Source organism: Phocoena sinus, chromosome 3 (genome assembly GCF_008692025.1).
Source record: "Phocoena sinus isolate mPhoSin1 chromosome 3, mPhoSin1.pri, whole genome shotgun sequence".
In the NCBI taxonomy this organism is placed as follows: Eukaryota; Metazoa; Chordata; class Mammalia; order Artiodactyla; family Phocoenidae; genus Phocoena; species Phocoena sinus.
Window position 1 is genome coordinate 141,471,937 of NC_045765.1, and position 16,713 is coordinate 141,488,649.

At 35.1% G+C, this 16,713-nt stretch overlaps 1 protein-coding gene across 4 annotated transcripts in view; it reads left to right on the plus strand.

Annotated features, from left to right (window-relative positions):
* Window positions 1–16,713, plus strand: part of FYB1 (FYN binding protein 1) — a 178,296-nt gene that overhangs the window by 141,701 nt on the left and 19,882 nt on the right. For 3 of the 4 annotated variants that reach the window (XM_032626744.1, XM_032626745.1, XM_032626746.1), the window contains exons 4-12: window positions 1,961–2,007; window positions 3,929–3,948; window positions 4,388–4,422; window positions 5,383–5,503; window positions 7,788–7,947; window positions 8,451–8,595; window positions 12,986–13,008; window positions 14,088–14,154; window positions 14,927–15,061. In XM_032626744.1, coding sequence (XP_032482635.1) covers window positions 1,961–2,007; window positions 3,929–3,948; window positions 4,388–4,422; window positions 5,383–5,503; window positions 7,788–7,947; window positions 8,451–8,595; window positions 12,986–13,008; window positions 14,088–14,154; window positions 14,927–15,061 — 753 coding nt within the window. The remainder of the gene's footprint in view (window positions 1–1,960; window positions 2,008–3,928; window positions 3,949–4,387; window positions 4,423–5,382; window positions 5,504–7,787; window positions 7,948–8,450; window positions 8,596–12,985; window positions 13,009–14,087; window positions 14,155–14,926; window positions 15,062–16,713) is intronic. The other variant, XM_032626743.1, reaches the window with a different exon arrangement.

The following is a 16,713-nucleotide window of genomic DNA, read 5'->3' on the forward strand; positions in this document are numbered from 1 at the left end:
AGCAATGATAGAATCCTGTTCTTGTGTCTAGCAGGATAGAGGAGAGACAGAAGGGGAAGTGCATTATAGGAGACACTAAATACTCAGAACTTGCAGAACTTACAGAACTTGATTAATTCGATGTGGGACTGTAGAAGAGTGAGAAATAAAGGATGACTTAAGGCTTACGTGGTTAAGGGAATTGTGGTGCGATTGACCAAGGTAAGAAACTTAGTAGGAAAAACAGGTTTAGTGTCAGTGAGACATACAAATAAAGATAGATAGGAAGATGAATAGATAGATAGATAGATGAATGGATGGATGGATAGATAGTTAGATAGATAGATAGATAGATGAGTCTGAAGCTCAGAAGTGAGATCTGGGCTAGAGATTTCAACACCAAGATTATAAGTGAAACTATGGAGTTATATGAGAACATGAGACCATCTAGAGGCAAATGTAGAGTGAAAATAAAAATGAGGAAGCCAAGACTGGAACACAAAAGAACACCATCACTTAAAAGGGGAAGTCAGAGCAAATTAACCGACAAAGGAAATTGTGGGGTAGTGACCAGAGGGACAAGAAGTGAGTGGGAGAGATTTCTCATGGAAACAAAGGAGACTCCAGGAAGGCAAAATAGCCAATACTGTGATAAGAGCCACAAAGCAATCACGTAGGTGCTGGCTGAGAAGTGTTTAATGGATTTGGTAATCAAATCTTTTAAGAATAGTTTCAGTGAAGGATTAGCAAGGGAAACCAGATTGTAGTCAATGAAGAAATGAGAAGGAGGAGAGCAAGTAAAGTCGGTGAGTATGGACAGTTTTTTCTACTTTGGGAAAAGGATGATGGCCTTATGGTAATGTGGAGGATTTAGAAAGGTGAAGAGAAGTGTTTGTCCTTCATGAATGAGAGTAACTTGGGCTGAGGGAGAAAACAGTAGTGAGATATTTAGGGATGGGGAGTGAAAGAAGAAGAACAATAATAGTAATATAAATAATATGATGACACACAGAAGGTAGCGAATAAAAGGAGTAAAATAATTGATCATTCAGATAGGATTCAGAACACAGATGGAAGGAACTTCGGTAGGGACAGGTAAGGATGGGCGTAACTGTAGATAAGCTTGGGAGTTAAAGGAATGTATTTTAAGAGAGTTCACCCCCAATAAGTGCTATTTTATCAGTGAAATAAGACACAAGATCATCTGATGAAAAGAGAAAGGAGAGGAATAGGAGATCTGAGGGAAGCAATGAACGTTTTGAATAGCAATTGGGAAGGATGATGCAAGAGAGGGTTGACTAGAAAAAAAGTGTAATGAGATTATAGAATAGTGTTGGGGGTATAGCTGAGATTGAATGTCAATTATTGGTAATATCCTAAATCAGTAAAATGGCAATTTTCCCCAGTTATGCAAATCAACCCAAGAATAGAAATAGAAAATATAGATGGTTCCATAAATCATTAGGGATTCATGAAGCCCAGGTATTGATAGCTGTTATGAGCAGTTGGAGTGAAGTGGTTTGGAATGAAGCACCTTGGAGTTCAAGCCACAAGTGATGGAAGCAAAACCAGATGGAAAACATCTGGAAAAGGGTGATGAGTCAGGATTGGAACTAATGATCTTTGGAATCTGTACTGTACAGCCGATCATATACCTTCAGAACCCAGAATTGACTTATTGACATACTGTCCTTTTAACAGAAAAATATTTCTGCTCTGAAACTAAACTACTGATTAATTGTAGATACTCACTTTGAATGGGCAGTGCTGTGCTCAAGCTCCCCGATTCTCCATTTTTTGCAGCAGTAGTGGCATCAATACAAGGCTAAAGCCTATTCTACTGACTTCTGAAGTTTTAAATCAGAGCAGATATGAAAGAGAAGAGTTATTTTTAAATGATCCTTTTATTCTTTTTTCTTTTTCATTGTAAGGGGAGCATCTACTTGTTCCATTTTCACTTTTTCTTCTCTCTTGTTTTCAGAAGCCCTGTAAATGAAGAATATCAAGATAGTGTCATGCACTCTGATGGTAAGAGGCGAAAGATGTTTTATTTATTTTTTCCCTCCGATACGGAAGTTTGAGTTAATTATTCTCATTGGATCATTAATGGGTCATTATCGTCATTGGTCCATGAAAGACCCGTCTCTTATTTTACTTACTTATTTATTTCCTTTTATCTCCATGACTCACTCCCTTTCCTTCCTCCCCTTTACCAGAGACAAATATTCTAATGTACTTAGTGTGTGTCTTTTGTACATATTCTTTGCATGCTGTTGTATGTGTATATGTACATGTTTCAATTTACACAAACTGTATATTATAGCTCACTCTGGCCTTTTTTTTTATATTCAGCATAATGTGTTTTGGGGGGCTCCTCCATGTTATATATGTATATTTAATTTCTTTCTGTTAACTACTGCACAGCACTCCATGGTATGCATCCTATGCATTCACATTTCACCTTCAACTCGCTGGTACCACAAATAATAGTTCAATGCACCTTCTTGTCCATATCTCCATGTGGACCTCTGAGAGCCTTCCTTTATGTATATCCAGCAGTAGAGTGGCTGCTTGTAAGCAATGATTTACTCATTCCAACTGAGTAGGATTAGAGTGCTCTCCAGAAGAGCTGCATCTCTGTGTACTCCCATCACAGGGCATGAAGATTCCAAGATGCCTACCTTTCGCCAGTGCATAGTACTATGCAGCTTTCCAGTTGTTTCCAGTCTTACATGCATAAAATGATGACTTGTTTCATTTTCATATCTCTGCTTGCTGCTGAGTTCGAATACTTGATTTGTTTAATAGCCTTTGTGGTTTTCTCTTCTGTACGTTGCCAGTTCCTATTCCTTGACCATTTTTTTCTTGGGGTTGGTATCCTTTTCTGGATGATTTGCAGGAGTTCCTTTGTATTCCAGATATTAATCCTATGTCAGTTGTAGACACTGCAAATATCTTCTCTCATTCTGTCCATTGTCTATTAACTTAGTCCATGCTGTCCTTCACTGAACATAAATATATTTTGATATAATCAAATTCATTAACATTTACTTTGTAATTTATACTTTTTAAGTTTTATTTAAGAAGTCCTATCCCTAGGAAATACAAATATTATCTTCTATGAACTTTAGCCTTTATAGTTAGGTCTTTGATCTCTTTGCAGTCCACTTTTGAGGCATTAGTAGAAATCTAGATTTGTTGTCTCATGTACAAAGCCGGTTTTCCCATTACCATACTCTGAAATCCACCCTTTTCTCATTAATTTATAATGCCACATTTACTGTATTAGCTCTATCGATGTGTTTGTGTCTTTGCATATATAGGTGTGTTTGTGTGTGCATAATGTGTGCTTCTATTTGTGTGTGTGTAAATTTGTGTATCTGTCTCTGAGCTCTCTGCTCTATTCCACTGGTCTATTCATTTGTATATCAGTTCCACACTGTTTTTATTATTATTGTTTTAGATGATGTCTTTGTACCTGGTAATTTATTGATATTACCAAACCCTTGAGCAGTAAAATATCTTTTTAAAAAATCTTTTTAACTTGATTTGTTTGACACATGAAAGCAAATCCTTGGGAACAAGTAAGTCGAAAAGTATGAACAAGTTGTGATTTTCTGGTAAAATCTTTGTTCCATACTGCAAGCCCACAAAACCAAATGTGCATGCTTTTCATAAAGAGAATAAAGAGTGTCTTCATTAATTTTTGGCTTTTGCATTATTTTATGAAAGTCAGTGAAATGATTTTATAATTAAATTACAAGATTCAAAAAAGCCATAGTAAGAATCTAAACTGCATATTTTATTTTGTACTTCTATACGTTTGGTAAATTATAAGTTCTGTTACATGATGAACTGTTTTGAATATTATATTACATTTAATAATACTGTATTAAAGCACTTCTTAATTACAGTACATTAAATTGTATTCTTTTTTTAAACACTTTAGGAACTGGAAATCTGGATGAGGTCAGTTTTTTTTTCCTTCTCATATTATATTGCTGTAACTAGAATATGTAACAATTATTGTGATTCATTTTCTATTGATATAAACCAACAAATGAAAATCCTTATGAGTAATGGTGATTTTTTCCATTTATAATCTTATTTCATCTAAAATGCTTGAGACATTAAACACCCATTATTACACTGACTCATAGTAATTTTGTAATGCTAAACATAGACTGAAGTCTGGCTACACATCTGAATTACATAGCAAGATATAAAATGAAATCTTTCTGTGCTTCCTTTTCCAGTCTGTCTCTAAAAAGGAAACAAAAATATCTTAAATAAGCCAAATTGACACACAAATGTATGCTTGTTTTACTGATTATTTGAGCAATGTAATATGTGTATGTTCCCTTATTAAATAATTACAGTTAATCATTATTAATGTTTTTCTTGACAGGAACAAGAGAGTGAAGGAGAAACATATGAAGACATGTATGAGTTACATTTTTTTACCATGATATTTTCCTTCTAAGATGAATATAATGATTTGTATGAGGGAGAGTGGAGGGATATTCAACACTGGGAGGGAAATGACGGGCATTCAAATGATAACCTTTATTTCAATACAAAGGACTAAAGATTCTTTTCTTGTCTAAGGATTTTACAGAGGATTCTATTAAAATGTCATCCCCGGAGAGGTCAGAGGCCTGCAGCCCACTAGATAGCCCACAGGCAGGGAATCACAGGGACCGGGAATCTGATTTCTTGCTCTCGGTGTGTCCTTGGGCACATGAATTCGTGTATACATTACAATGCCCTCACCTAGACAGCGCTTCACCTCACAACCTTGCTATGAGAGACGATTTAACACAGCACCAGATGCCAAAGTTTTAGCCTGCTAAACAGAAAGGTGTTAGAATGGGTTCCAAAATGGGTTTCTGGGTAGCCCGAGACTAAGAAATTTCTTGGAAAATGAGTAGAAGTAGAATGAATATGTTATTTTATCTTTTGTTGATTCAAATATGTTAATTTTCCCTACCCAGTTCTTATTCAACTAATTCTGACTAAAGTTTCTGAATTAAGGTTTGTACATGTGTGTGCAAGTCCATGTGTGTATGTGAACTTGTACTAGTGCGTGCATGAGAGAGAGAGAGAGATTAATTCTATTCATGCCGACAGGCTGCAAGAACCGTTATAAACTGTGCTTTCCACTTGCCTGCACGAGCTGTAAGGGCAGCAGAACCTTAGGAAGGCATCCTCATTTGAATGCCTCCTGCTGGTTCTAAGAACAGTCTCATACACCCAGGAATTTTGACAAGCCTTGGCTTTATACCTTCACCTATACTTCTTCACATACTATCTTCTGTTCTGGGTAGAAACCTCTCTGGATAGGGAGCCCTGACACGTCAATGCCCGTGGATGCTAAAACAAACTTACAATTTTAATCCACAGAGAAACATCCAAAGAAAGAGAGAAGAAAAGGGAAAAGGAGGAAAAGAAGAGATTAGAGCTGGAGAAAAAGGAACAGAAAGAGAGAGAAAAGAAAGAACAGGAAATAAAGAAGAAATTTAAAGTAAGAGCTTGCTTGCCGAAGGGTGAAAAAGAGTAACCTCTTTTTATAACTTTCACACAAAAGGGGCACAATTCTTGAAACCTTACATGGTTGGAGAATTACTTAATCATTATTTTCTAAAGAGTAACTACCTTCACAATAGTAATGTTTTTGTCCAATAATCTCCTTTACCCCTGCACTAAAAAACTAATGCAATAAAGTCCAAATAAAATATGGTGGGAGCTCAGGAAATTTTATGTCGATTGAGTGAAAGAGTACTTGATTTCTCAGACCCATCTTGACCCTCCTTGTTATGCATTTCATTTTATCCTACTCATAATATGAGCTCAGGACCACACACATACACATCCCTGTGGCATGTATTACAGTGGTACGAGGGACAGAAGTGTCTCTGGATTAACCAGACCTGTCGTAATAAAGCTCCATGAGCTACCTGATTGCTGCTGTCTAGACCTGACTTACATTTTTGCCTTTATTTTAAGCTGACCTACATTCTGACTTGATACCTGCTGTTTCTCCTCCCTCTTCATCCACCTGGATTTCTGACCTCTGTCTTCTCTGATCTCTGATTTCTAATTGTGTGCTTTCTATTACTACCACCACTACCACTATACTTGCACACTATACTCTCTTGTCCAGTACGTCTTTGATGACATGGCCCTTCTGGGGTGGGTCTAGTATGTCAGCTATAAAGTGATTATCTAGCTACAAAACTATTCTTCACTATAAAAAGGATTCATATCAAGTTTCCTTTAAATATTTAATTCCTCCTGAACATTTACAATATGGTTTGAATTATAAAAATGTGGTTTATATATAATTTCCCAGTATATTGATTATAGTAAAACAAAGATTCAACAGCAGGGCAAAGGGAAAATGTAAAGCTTAGAGTCAGTTGGACAGATGTGGATTCAAAGTCCAACTGCACATGCAGATTATGTGATCATGGGCATATTACCAAACTTCTCTGAATCTCAGATCCTTATTTTTAAAGTGAGTCAATGATACCTCTCCTGAAAGATTTTTATGGAATTAAATAAAATAATGCACGGAAGGCACTGTATCTATTATAGGATCTCATTCAATTTTGCTGACTACATTAAGCAAAATTAAGATTACGGTATGAATACTAAAACATTTTACTCATACAGAATGTATGGCTACCAACGTTTATAGTTTTCAAGTGGAAAACATGAAAAACTAATTTCTTAAATGAAAATCTTTATAACATACTTTTTATGAAGAGATTGTTTGTAGTTTTGAAGGAATGGTGTGAAGCTTTCCCTTGTGGGTTTTTTTTTGAGAAATCAGTTTTGCATTGTTTTACTCATTCATTTGAATAACATTTGTTAGTAAGAAAAAAATAGGATATGGAAGATATACCACCAAATATGAACTCAAGAGTTTGTCGAGACTAGGACTTCACACGCTATATTCCTTCCACAAAATGTTAATAGATGTTCCAATTAAATAAATAAATGTGAGAACTGTTACACAGCTTCACATTTCATTAATTCCAAGACAAAATATTTCACATTTTAAAATTCTGATATTAAGATGCGTTTTAACATCGTTGGCATATCAAAATTTAACTTAAGCTATTTTCTTTCTTTCTTGGTGGTGCATAATTAATGATATGTCTCACAATTCATCACATCACAAGTTCAATAAAATAAAGTAGACCTTCTTCAAAACTCACAATGCATATTTGCATATCAAAAGGTCCAAGAAATTCTGTTGAAAAGACCAATTTTGGATTAGGAAATGTTTAGGATTCATGGCCTCTAAACTAGATTATTCCCCTGCTGTCAAGAAAACACTGTACTATTCAGGATATTAATTTAAAAACCTCTCATAATATTTGTTATTTTTATTATTCACAAAGCTATTTCTCTGTCTACCAAGCAAACCACCAGCATACCCCATAAAAACACATAGCACCCAGCATGTCGTACATAAGTGGTATTCGGTTCTCGGTGGCTTTCTCTGCAAATCTTCCACAGAGTTCCCGAGGTCAACAGATCACTGCCACTCTCTCCTGGCCCCCGAGCATGTGCTTACCTGTTCTTTGCTGGTTCTGTCTGACCTCTACAATTCTCCCCTAACCCCTCCTCTAAGAACATTCACCAGGAATGACATTCACCCTCAACTTCTAGTTCAAACTTGTAAATGTTGGTAATAGGCAGGTTGGCAAGTGGTGGACATATTGTCTTTCAAAACCGCCTTCCTTAAAGATGTTCTGAATAGTAAAGAAGCCAGTCGTGATTTTTTTTCCTCTTTGCAGCTAACAGGCCCTATTCAAGTCATCCACCAAGCAAAAGCTTGCTGTGATGTCAAAGGAGGAAAGAATGAACTGAGCTTCAAGCAAGGAGAGCAAATTGAGATAATCCGAATCACAGACAACCCTGAAGGAAAATGGCTGGGCAAAACAGCCAGGGGGTCATGTGAGTGCACATTTTCCTATGACTTCGAAGTGTTTTCTATTTGAGCCAATATTAATGTGAAAATTCTTCCAAAGCTACTCATAAGCATTAAGTTGGGAGCACGTTACAGGGTGGACAAAGATAGGAAGATTTTAAATGACAGGTATAGCTCCATCTTCACCTCATCTGTGTAATCTTTTTAGTGGGGAAAAATGTAAATATTTATAGTATCTCAGGGAGGAGCAAAGAGCATTAGGTTCTTCATTGAGGTTAAAAGGCAAAAATGATTCATATGAAATCACTTTGGAATCTTGAAAATAGACTCTAGGCTTACCCCAAACCACAACAGCATAAGACTTTGACAAAGTACAGTGAAACATGTGTCAACAAGTCTATAAATCAGAATTTCAAGCAAAGAAATAAAGGGAAAATTTAAAGAGTAAGTGTGCAATTAATATTTTATCCACAACTTTAAGATATTTAAACTACAGTTACCTGAACATAAGTTGTTCCCCTTTTGGTAGATGGCTATATTAAAACAACGGCTGTAGAGATTGACTATGATTCCTTGAAACGGAAAAAAAATTCGCTTGGTGCTCTTTCATCAAGACCTTTTGAAGATGACCAGGAAGTATATGATGATGTCGCAGAGCAGGAAGATGTTAACAGGTATGTGTAAATACAAATTGTAAAGCAAATCAAATCATCTCTTTGTCAGATATTGTGGATTTTAAGATGCTAGAATTTTACTTTCCCTATTTCCTACTGCCCTCTATCACTAAACTGAATTACCATTTACAATCACTTCAATATGGATGAAAAGTCATTTGAAACTCCATAGTCTTTTATTTTACTCTTTGATTGTATGTATCAAATACTACTTGAAATATAATCGGCCATTTGCCAGATATTGCCAAACGTGTTGTCAATCCAAAATGCTGTTTTACAGTATTTATTCTGATTTGATCTTAAGGATATGCCTAAAGTAAGTATGACTTTGTAAAACTGAAGGATGAGATGTAGAAGTTAGCTCTGAAAAATATAAAGTGTTTTTTTCTGAAATCTGAGTCTAAATATATTCATCATTCTTATTTAAAAACATAACAGACAAAAATGCTTTTTTAAGCCAACTCTACTTTGCTCTTTAAGAGTAAAAATGTAAAATCCCCTATGATCCCTGGCAATCAACTAAGGGTCCAACTTTCCATTCATTCCACTAGAATGGCATGACCTTCCCTGCAAGAATTATGGGAACATCTTTCTGGGGTAGAGGAGTCCAGAGGAGAGGATGGCGATCTTCTTCCACGTACCTTTCCTTCCCTTCTCTCTTTTCTCTGTCTCCAGCTCCCCTTATCCTTGCCTCCTCTTCTGTCTCTTTTTCCTAGCTCTGATCTTCCTTGTCCTTTCTTCTCCTTCCTTTTCCATTCCCCTTTTCTTTTCATTCCTTCTTGCCTCCAATATCTCCCTTTTCTGGTAAAGCCATAATCCCTTCAAGTTGAAGGAAAAGGAGAAGGAAAATCTCCAGCACGGTGAAGAATCCTCTTTTTTTTTTTATGCCCATTTGTGAAATTGGGAAATCCCCCAAGTGATCCCAAAACACATGATCTGTGCTAGATCTTCACTTGGGAAAAAATGTGTCTGCATTCTTCATAACTCAAATTTTAAAGGAAAAATATTTTCATTATCAACCATTTTAAAAACGTAAAATGATCAAAACAGTAATATACTTTTGAACTATATGAAGAATTAAATTTCCCTCTTGTGGACTTTGAGCTCATGGCATCAATTAAACTTATGTTGCTCTCTGGCAGTTTTGTCTTTCTAAAATGAATAGTAGGGAATTCCCTGGCGGACTGGTGGTTAGGATTCTGGGCTTTCACTGCCTGGGGCCTGGGTTCAATCCCTGGTTGGGGAACTAAGATCCTACAAGCCACGTGGCACAGCCAAAAAAAAAAGAATGATGGCCTTCCATGCCTTCTTACCATGTTATGATCATAAATTATGCAATATATAGCAAAACATGCAATGTATGCACTGGAGTTTACAGATTGTAAATTGGCCTTAGTAATAAGAAACACCTTGACCTAATTTGAAAGTCAGTAAATGCTAATTTGGGGGTCAAAGTTCCAAATGGCCATATTCTGAGAGTTACAGAATTTTCTGGACATGAGTATGCCATACCATGTATATTAGCAACATATATACCTTGTGTTTGACTTTTATCTTTTAAAAAAAAACACACACATTTCTCTTATTTTGGAATTAAAGAACCCCAGTTATATTAATATATACATATTTACACTGATGAACATACTCAAGAAAAAGATGATAAACCCACAAAAAGGGATGATATCCTTAAAATGAAGCATTATTTTCCATAATAGGTGACTATTTCCCAAAACTAATGCTATTACCTTTTCCTTTTATCTAGTCTATACATACCACAACTCTAAAAGATATCTCTAGTTAGTAAACATGTAGCAGAAAAAGAATCTTCCATTTAATAAACTGGGGTTGGAGGAGGTGTAAGGTTTTTATGCTTAATATTTTAAACAAGTATAGCCCCACAATATTTACTAGCATCTATTCCTCCCTTATGCGCATTTAATAAGAAAATGGAATAAGAGACATCACTTCTACACAAGTTTTTTTCTTGAAACTACAGCTGCTGCTGGCAGAGATCTCATGAAAGAATATGCTTTGTCCTTAGTAGAACAAGGAAAGATGCTGAGTATAGCTGGCAGCTTGTCCTGGCAAGAATAAGAGAAGGCACCATCCTCTCCTCTCCCTCCCCCAGATGCCTCCTGGTTCCTTGCACTCTTTACCAGCTCTTTCCCAATTCCTCCAGGGTAAGGAGAGCTGACTGTGTACTTCAAATTCTGTGAGCAGACAGGAGGCTTAAAAGCACAGGACCTGACAGCGGTTCTTCTCCCTTTCTTCTCAACTAAGCAATTTTTTGTGCTAAATGTGAAACGTTGAACAAAAGGAAATTACAAGTGCAAATACCACTCTTCCATCACATAAAAAAACTTTCTTCTATGTATGTTTCCAACCTTTTCCCTGTGATTTATCCTTTCCTCTTTCTCTTTCCTCCTCTTTTCTCACACTCTCCTATCCTTACCTCTCATTCATCTGATCAATGGTTTGTATTCCAAAAAGACCATTATAGGAAATTGAAGAACGGCTATAGAGATGAAATCATGTATGGTGGCTTTGCTCCTGATTATAACTCTGTTCTTTAGGAATTGGGTGTGAGACTCTCCAAGGGAATATATTGTATTTGCCAGGAGTGGCAGCCAACCCAAATTGCAATTTTTCACATAATTCTATCTGCTTGCTTCATGCTCAAAGGGAAGTGTTGAGGACAATGAATGTGAAAATAGTTTGTAAGCAAGTAGAGAATATACTAAAAATTCATCAAAAATCAATTCTTATTTATATATTAGGACACTTATAGCATGTTTTTCTCCAAAGTTCCATTAACAAACATATTTTTTATTTCTAGATCAGCAGTAGATCTGCGTCGGACCAATTTCTTTTATTCTGACTTAAAGGTTGAGGAATCAGATACAAGTGTATAATTACACTATACAATTGTAATATCAGACTGATATCTGTTACTGGCAGATGATCCAAAAGGCTCAAATGGTGACACAGGGAGCGCAGCGAGGTGTAGCCAAAAGGATATTGTAAGGGAAGGCAGGATGCTGAAGTTCTCCTCTCATCTGTTCATTTACTTAAAAGTGGGCTTGGTCATATCACGTCATTTCTCAGCACCTCAATTGCTTTCTGCAAAAGGAACTAGATGACTTCTGAGATTTTTTTTTTTAGTTCTCACACTCTACACTTCCTTTGTTCTCACAGAACTCATATTTTAGTGGCAGAAATGGGCAAGAAAACAGACAATTATAAAAGAGGGGAAATATAGAATGTTATCAAAATAAATTAAAACTCAGAATTCTGGATTTAGAGAATCAGGAGCCACACTCTACAAAGGCCCCATGAAGAGGATTTCAGTTTTTTTTAAGTTCTCCCTTTTAAAAAAATGTAATGCTATTGGACTAAGAGTTAAATGCTGTGACTATGAGATAGCAAAAGAAAATTGAATTTAATGCAATAATGGTTCTGGAATAATACTCTCTTTTTATAAATAAGTCCATCTATGGAATGATGTAATACAGCATAATCTGAAAACTGCCTCATGGGAAAATACTAGAAGCAAACAGTATCATTGTTTAGAATACTTTATGGTGCTGAATCTCACTTGATTCTTATTAGGTTTGTTTTGCTTTGTTTTTTGCTTTGTTACTACTCATCTATTACAATAAGGAACAGTTTTTCTTCCTTTTCACATATAACATCTGATAACTTTTTTTCTAACTAAAATATAGTTGATTTACTATATTAGTTTCAGGTATACTATACTATATTAGTTTCAGGTATACAACATAGTGATTCAATGTTTTTATAGGTTATACTCCATTTAAAGTTATTATAAAATATTGGCTATATTCTCTATGCTGTACAATATATCCTTGTAGCTTATTTACTTTGTACATAGTAGTTTGTACCTCTTAAACCCTTATCCCCAGCTTGCCCCTCCACCCCATCCCCTTGTTACTGATAACCAGTACTTTGTTCTCCATATCTGCGAGTCTCTTTCTGTCTTGTAATATTCATTCATTTGTTTTATTTTTTTTTAGATTCCACATATAAGTGATAACATACAGTATGTGTCTTTAACTATCTGACTTATTTCACTAAGTACAACACCCTGTAGGTCCACCAGTGTTGTTGCAAATGACAAAATCTCATTCTTTTTATGACTGAGTGACATTCCATTGTGTATATATACTACATCTTCTTTATCCATTCATCTGTCGATGGACACTTAGGTTGCTTCTATTGATATATCTTGGCTATTGTAAATAACATCCTGATAAACTTTTGATTGGAATGTTATTTTTTCTTTTGTATAACTGCTCAATATATTTACTTCTCTCCCTGATAGCTAAATACTTCATATATTAATTTAATTGGTCCACTTTTTTTTTCCTAGCCACAATCAGAGTGGAAGTGGAGGTAAGCCACACACTTTCATCAGCAGTTTCTGCAAGTCTTCAACGTTTTTGTGTGTACTAATGACAAAATGCTTTTGTCTGCAAACAATGAGGAGGATCTTAATGTGGTAGAAAGAACACTGGACTGGAAACCAATGACCTGGAGTCCAGCCCTGGCCACTGAGTGACCCTGAGCAAGTCAGTTCTTTCTTCCAAGTTTGTTATGGGTCGGTCATAGGGTGACTCCACTTCCAGTATGCCCAGGGCAGTCTTGATTTATGCCAATTGTCTGAGCACAATTTTTAGTAGTATCCCCCTTCACTTTCAGAAGTATCCTTGTTTGGATGATAACTTACATGGTCACCTTAGCTATGACTCCTAAAGACTCCTCGTTATCTCATCAACAAAATAAGGGTTACTAATACCTGACAGTGCTAAAATTCTCATCCTAAAAATCAAATGTCAAGTTGATTGTACATATTCCTGTACAGAGAAGGTACTCAATAAAGATTTGTTAAATAAATATTTGTCAAATAGAAAGGTTCCTAAGGACTATAGGATAACAAATCAAAAAAAGGTTTAACTTTTAAAATATCACATTGATGAAATGATATAGAGAAATGAAAAGTCAGCCCATCAATGTTTATAAATTCACCTTTCATTTTATTTGCCTTTCTTTACTTATATCTTGATCAGTAGCTTTTTCTGAATGTCTCTTCAGTATTAATTAAATTTTTCTTATCACCTCTCCCATCTTTTCCCACAATAAATTCTAACTCCATCTTTATTTAATTTGACTTTTTTCATAGTTATTTTCCCCCATTTCTTTCATCTCCCATGCATACTACTCTTTATTTTCCCTCATATTTTTATTACATTTCCCCTCTAAAAATTCCTTATAAGATAATGTTAAAAATAATTAATTTACCTACTACCTATGTGAGAGTGGGAAATAAAGCTAGTTTTTATTTAAATAGTTGATATGAAAGTAGGATGCTTTCTGCAATTAAATAAGACAGATTTATTGTCAAATTTTGAGTGAACATTTGTGACCAAATTATAAAACTAACAGAAGACTTTTTCCCCCTAATTCACATGAAGGGATGTTCCCACCTCCCCCAGACGATGATATTTATGATGGGATAGAAGAGGAGGATGCTGTTAATGGGTAAGAATGATCAGCAAACTGCCTTTTTGCAAAGTATTGTATATACTGGAGTTGTATAGTTTTGATTTCTATTTAAAATAAAAAGCAGAAATAGCATTCCCTGTTACGTTACCAAAAATTATTTGAATGTTTAATTAACAGCATTAGTAAATGCGGAAGTGTAACTGCACACACTTCAAGTGAAGTGGTATATTGTTTGGAATAACCTTGACAACTACGTCAAAAGAAGTGAAATGAAAAAGGGATAAAGGATTAGAAATGTTGCAGATTTTCTTTTCAAACTTTTCCCTATCATTTATTTATCAATCAATAATTTATTTTTATGACAATCTGGAAAGTTAATCAGTCGCATGGCTATCCTTTGTATATTAATCATAGTTGTAGGCAACCCAAATAAACTGAGATCATATGCTCTCTGTGGCAAAACCAGTATTGAATCCTTTGGGTGTTTAAACTTTTGAAATGGTGTATTTTAAAATTTAAATACATTTAAAAATATTTTTAATCTATTAACAACTTACTTTTAATACAGTATAGCTAAATTGATGTCTAAAACTTAATCCTGACTCAGCTCGCTAGTTTAAGAACCAGGAGAAATCTACCAAATAGGAAAAAATAACTTACCTGTTTACCTAGTAGAAGCAGTACTCAAAGACCATAACCTGTAAACGTAATAGCTTCATTTTGTTCAATACAATGAGTAGCTTACAGCCTGAACGATCAAAGCAGTATAATTATAAAAAAATCTGATCAATGCCTGCATGATCCAAAGCTCCACGCTACAGGTTGAAGAGAAGAGTAACACGTGGTCCTGGGGGATTTTGAAGATGTTAAAGGGAAAAGATGACAGAAAGAAAAGTATACGAGGGAAACCAAAAGACTCTGAGTCAGACAATGAAGGTTCATCGTAAGAGTCGACCAACCACCAAATACAGTGCACGATAACAGCACTAATAATTTAATCAAATGCTGCTAATATTTTATAACCAATAACCAATTTCTGACAAACTTTTAACAATTTAATGTGTTTTTCCCATTAGTTATTCTAGCCTCATTTACTGTGTCACCCTTAAACTCATGCATTTATATAAGAGGAGCACAAAGTATTCGAAAATCATCATATGGTTCAAAAATATATTTTGCTTTCCATTCAAACATGTACAAGCACACACACGCACAAGTGTACATACACACACCCTCACACATTCATACACACTCACCCTCCATTTAGTAGGACTTTTTTTAACTGTGGCATCACATCTGAATGTTCACAATTCCAATGCCACATTTTATTATATAATATTGTATACTGACTATTCTTCAAAATACACATTCTCTTTTAAAAATTAATTGCTAGAAATAAAGGACACAATTTGGAATTTCTTTTCTCTAAGTACAGTATTTAAAGTCTTTGTAACGCTATATCACAATTGTGATATATTAATTCTACTTGAATTACATATTTATCCTATAATAAAATTATTCTAAATATCTTCAGTTTGTATAAATAAAACTAAAGCATAAATTTTACCTTTCCATACAAAAATAACCCTTTAGTATAAGTTCCATGTGTGTGAATTTGAAGGATCTTAATTACACTCGCTGGTACAGGATATCCTTATTTTATATGTGCCTAATAGATTCACCACACTTAACTGAAGTCTTTATAAGATGTTAATTCCACATAGAAGTCCTAATTTTAAACCCTTTTGTGAGACACTAAAACAACACTCAATAAACAGGACTCTTAAAATTATAAGTAAACATAGCAAATCTTCTCTTCATGCAGCATTACTCAAATGTAGTCCTTAGAAATAAAAGAAGAGATTTTTTTTTTTTTGCTCTAATTACACACCAGCTAATTCTGGTTTTAGATCACTTGAACTAATGACCTTTCACACTTTACTGTAACTGTGCACCATTCTTCCAGTGATGTGTGTGTGTGTGTGTTTAAAGCTCAGAAAGTAATAAAAGCAAAGGTCTTTTTCTGTTGCAACTAAAAGCCACCCAATCCTGATTTCAAATCACTTCTGTTAATAAGCTCTCACTCTCTAGTTTCAGTGGATATTCCTCTCTTATTCACCATTCTTCTTTTGGAGATATACATGTACATATTGTTGAAACATGGTCATATAAAGATTCCTATGACCTCTGCTGATTTTGACTCTGCATTTCTATTCTTTGAGTCAAATAAACAGTTCTGGGCCTGAGCTATGCCACAGTGACTCCAGAATACTGAGACCATTTAATTACTCTGGTATGATAATATGCCCAAACTTCATAGAACAAATCTGCAAACATTGGTCTAATGGCTGTGAGCAAAACAAATCACTGGATATCTTGACTCTTGACTTTTTTGGTCAACACTGGAGTTCACAAAAAGTTTTGCTAAATTCCAGATTGATGGACAGAAACTTGGGACTTAGCAGAGAAATGGAGGATGAGAAAGGAATGACAGTCAACAGATTAATTAGACTTTATAAGCCTCCAGGCTATTCATGTCACTCCTAAATAAAAGACTTAATTTCTGTGTTTATATTGGTCTGATTATAACTGTGT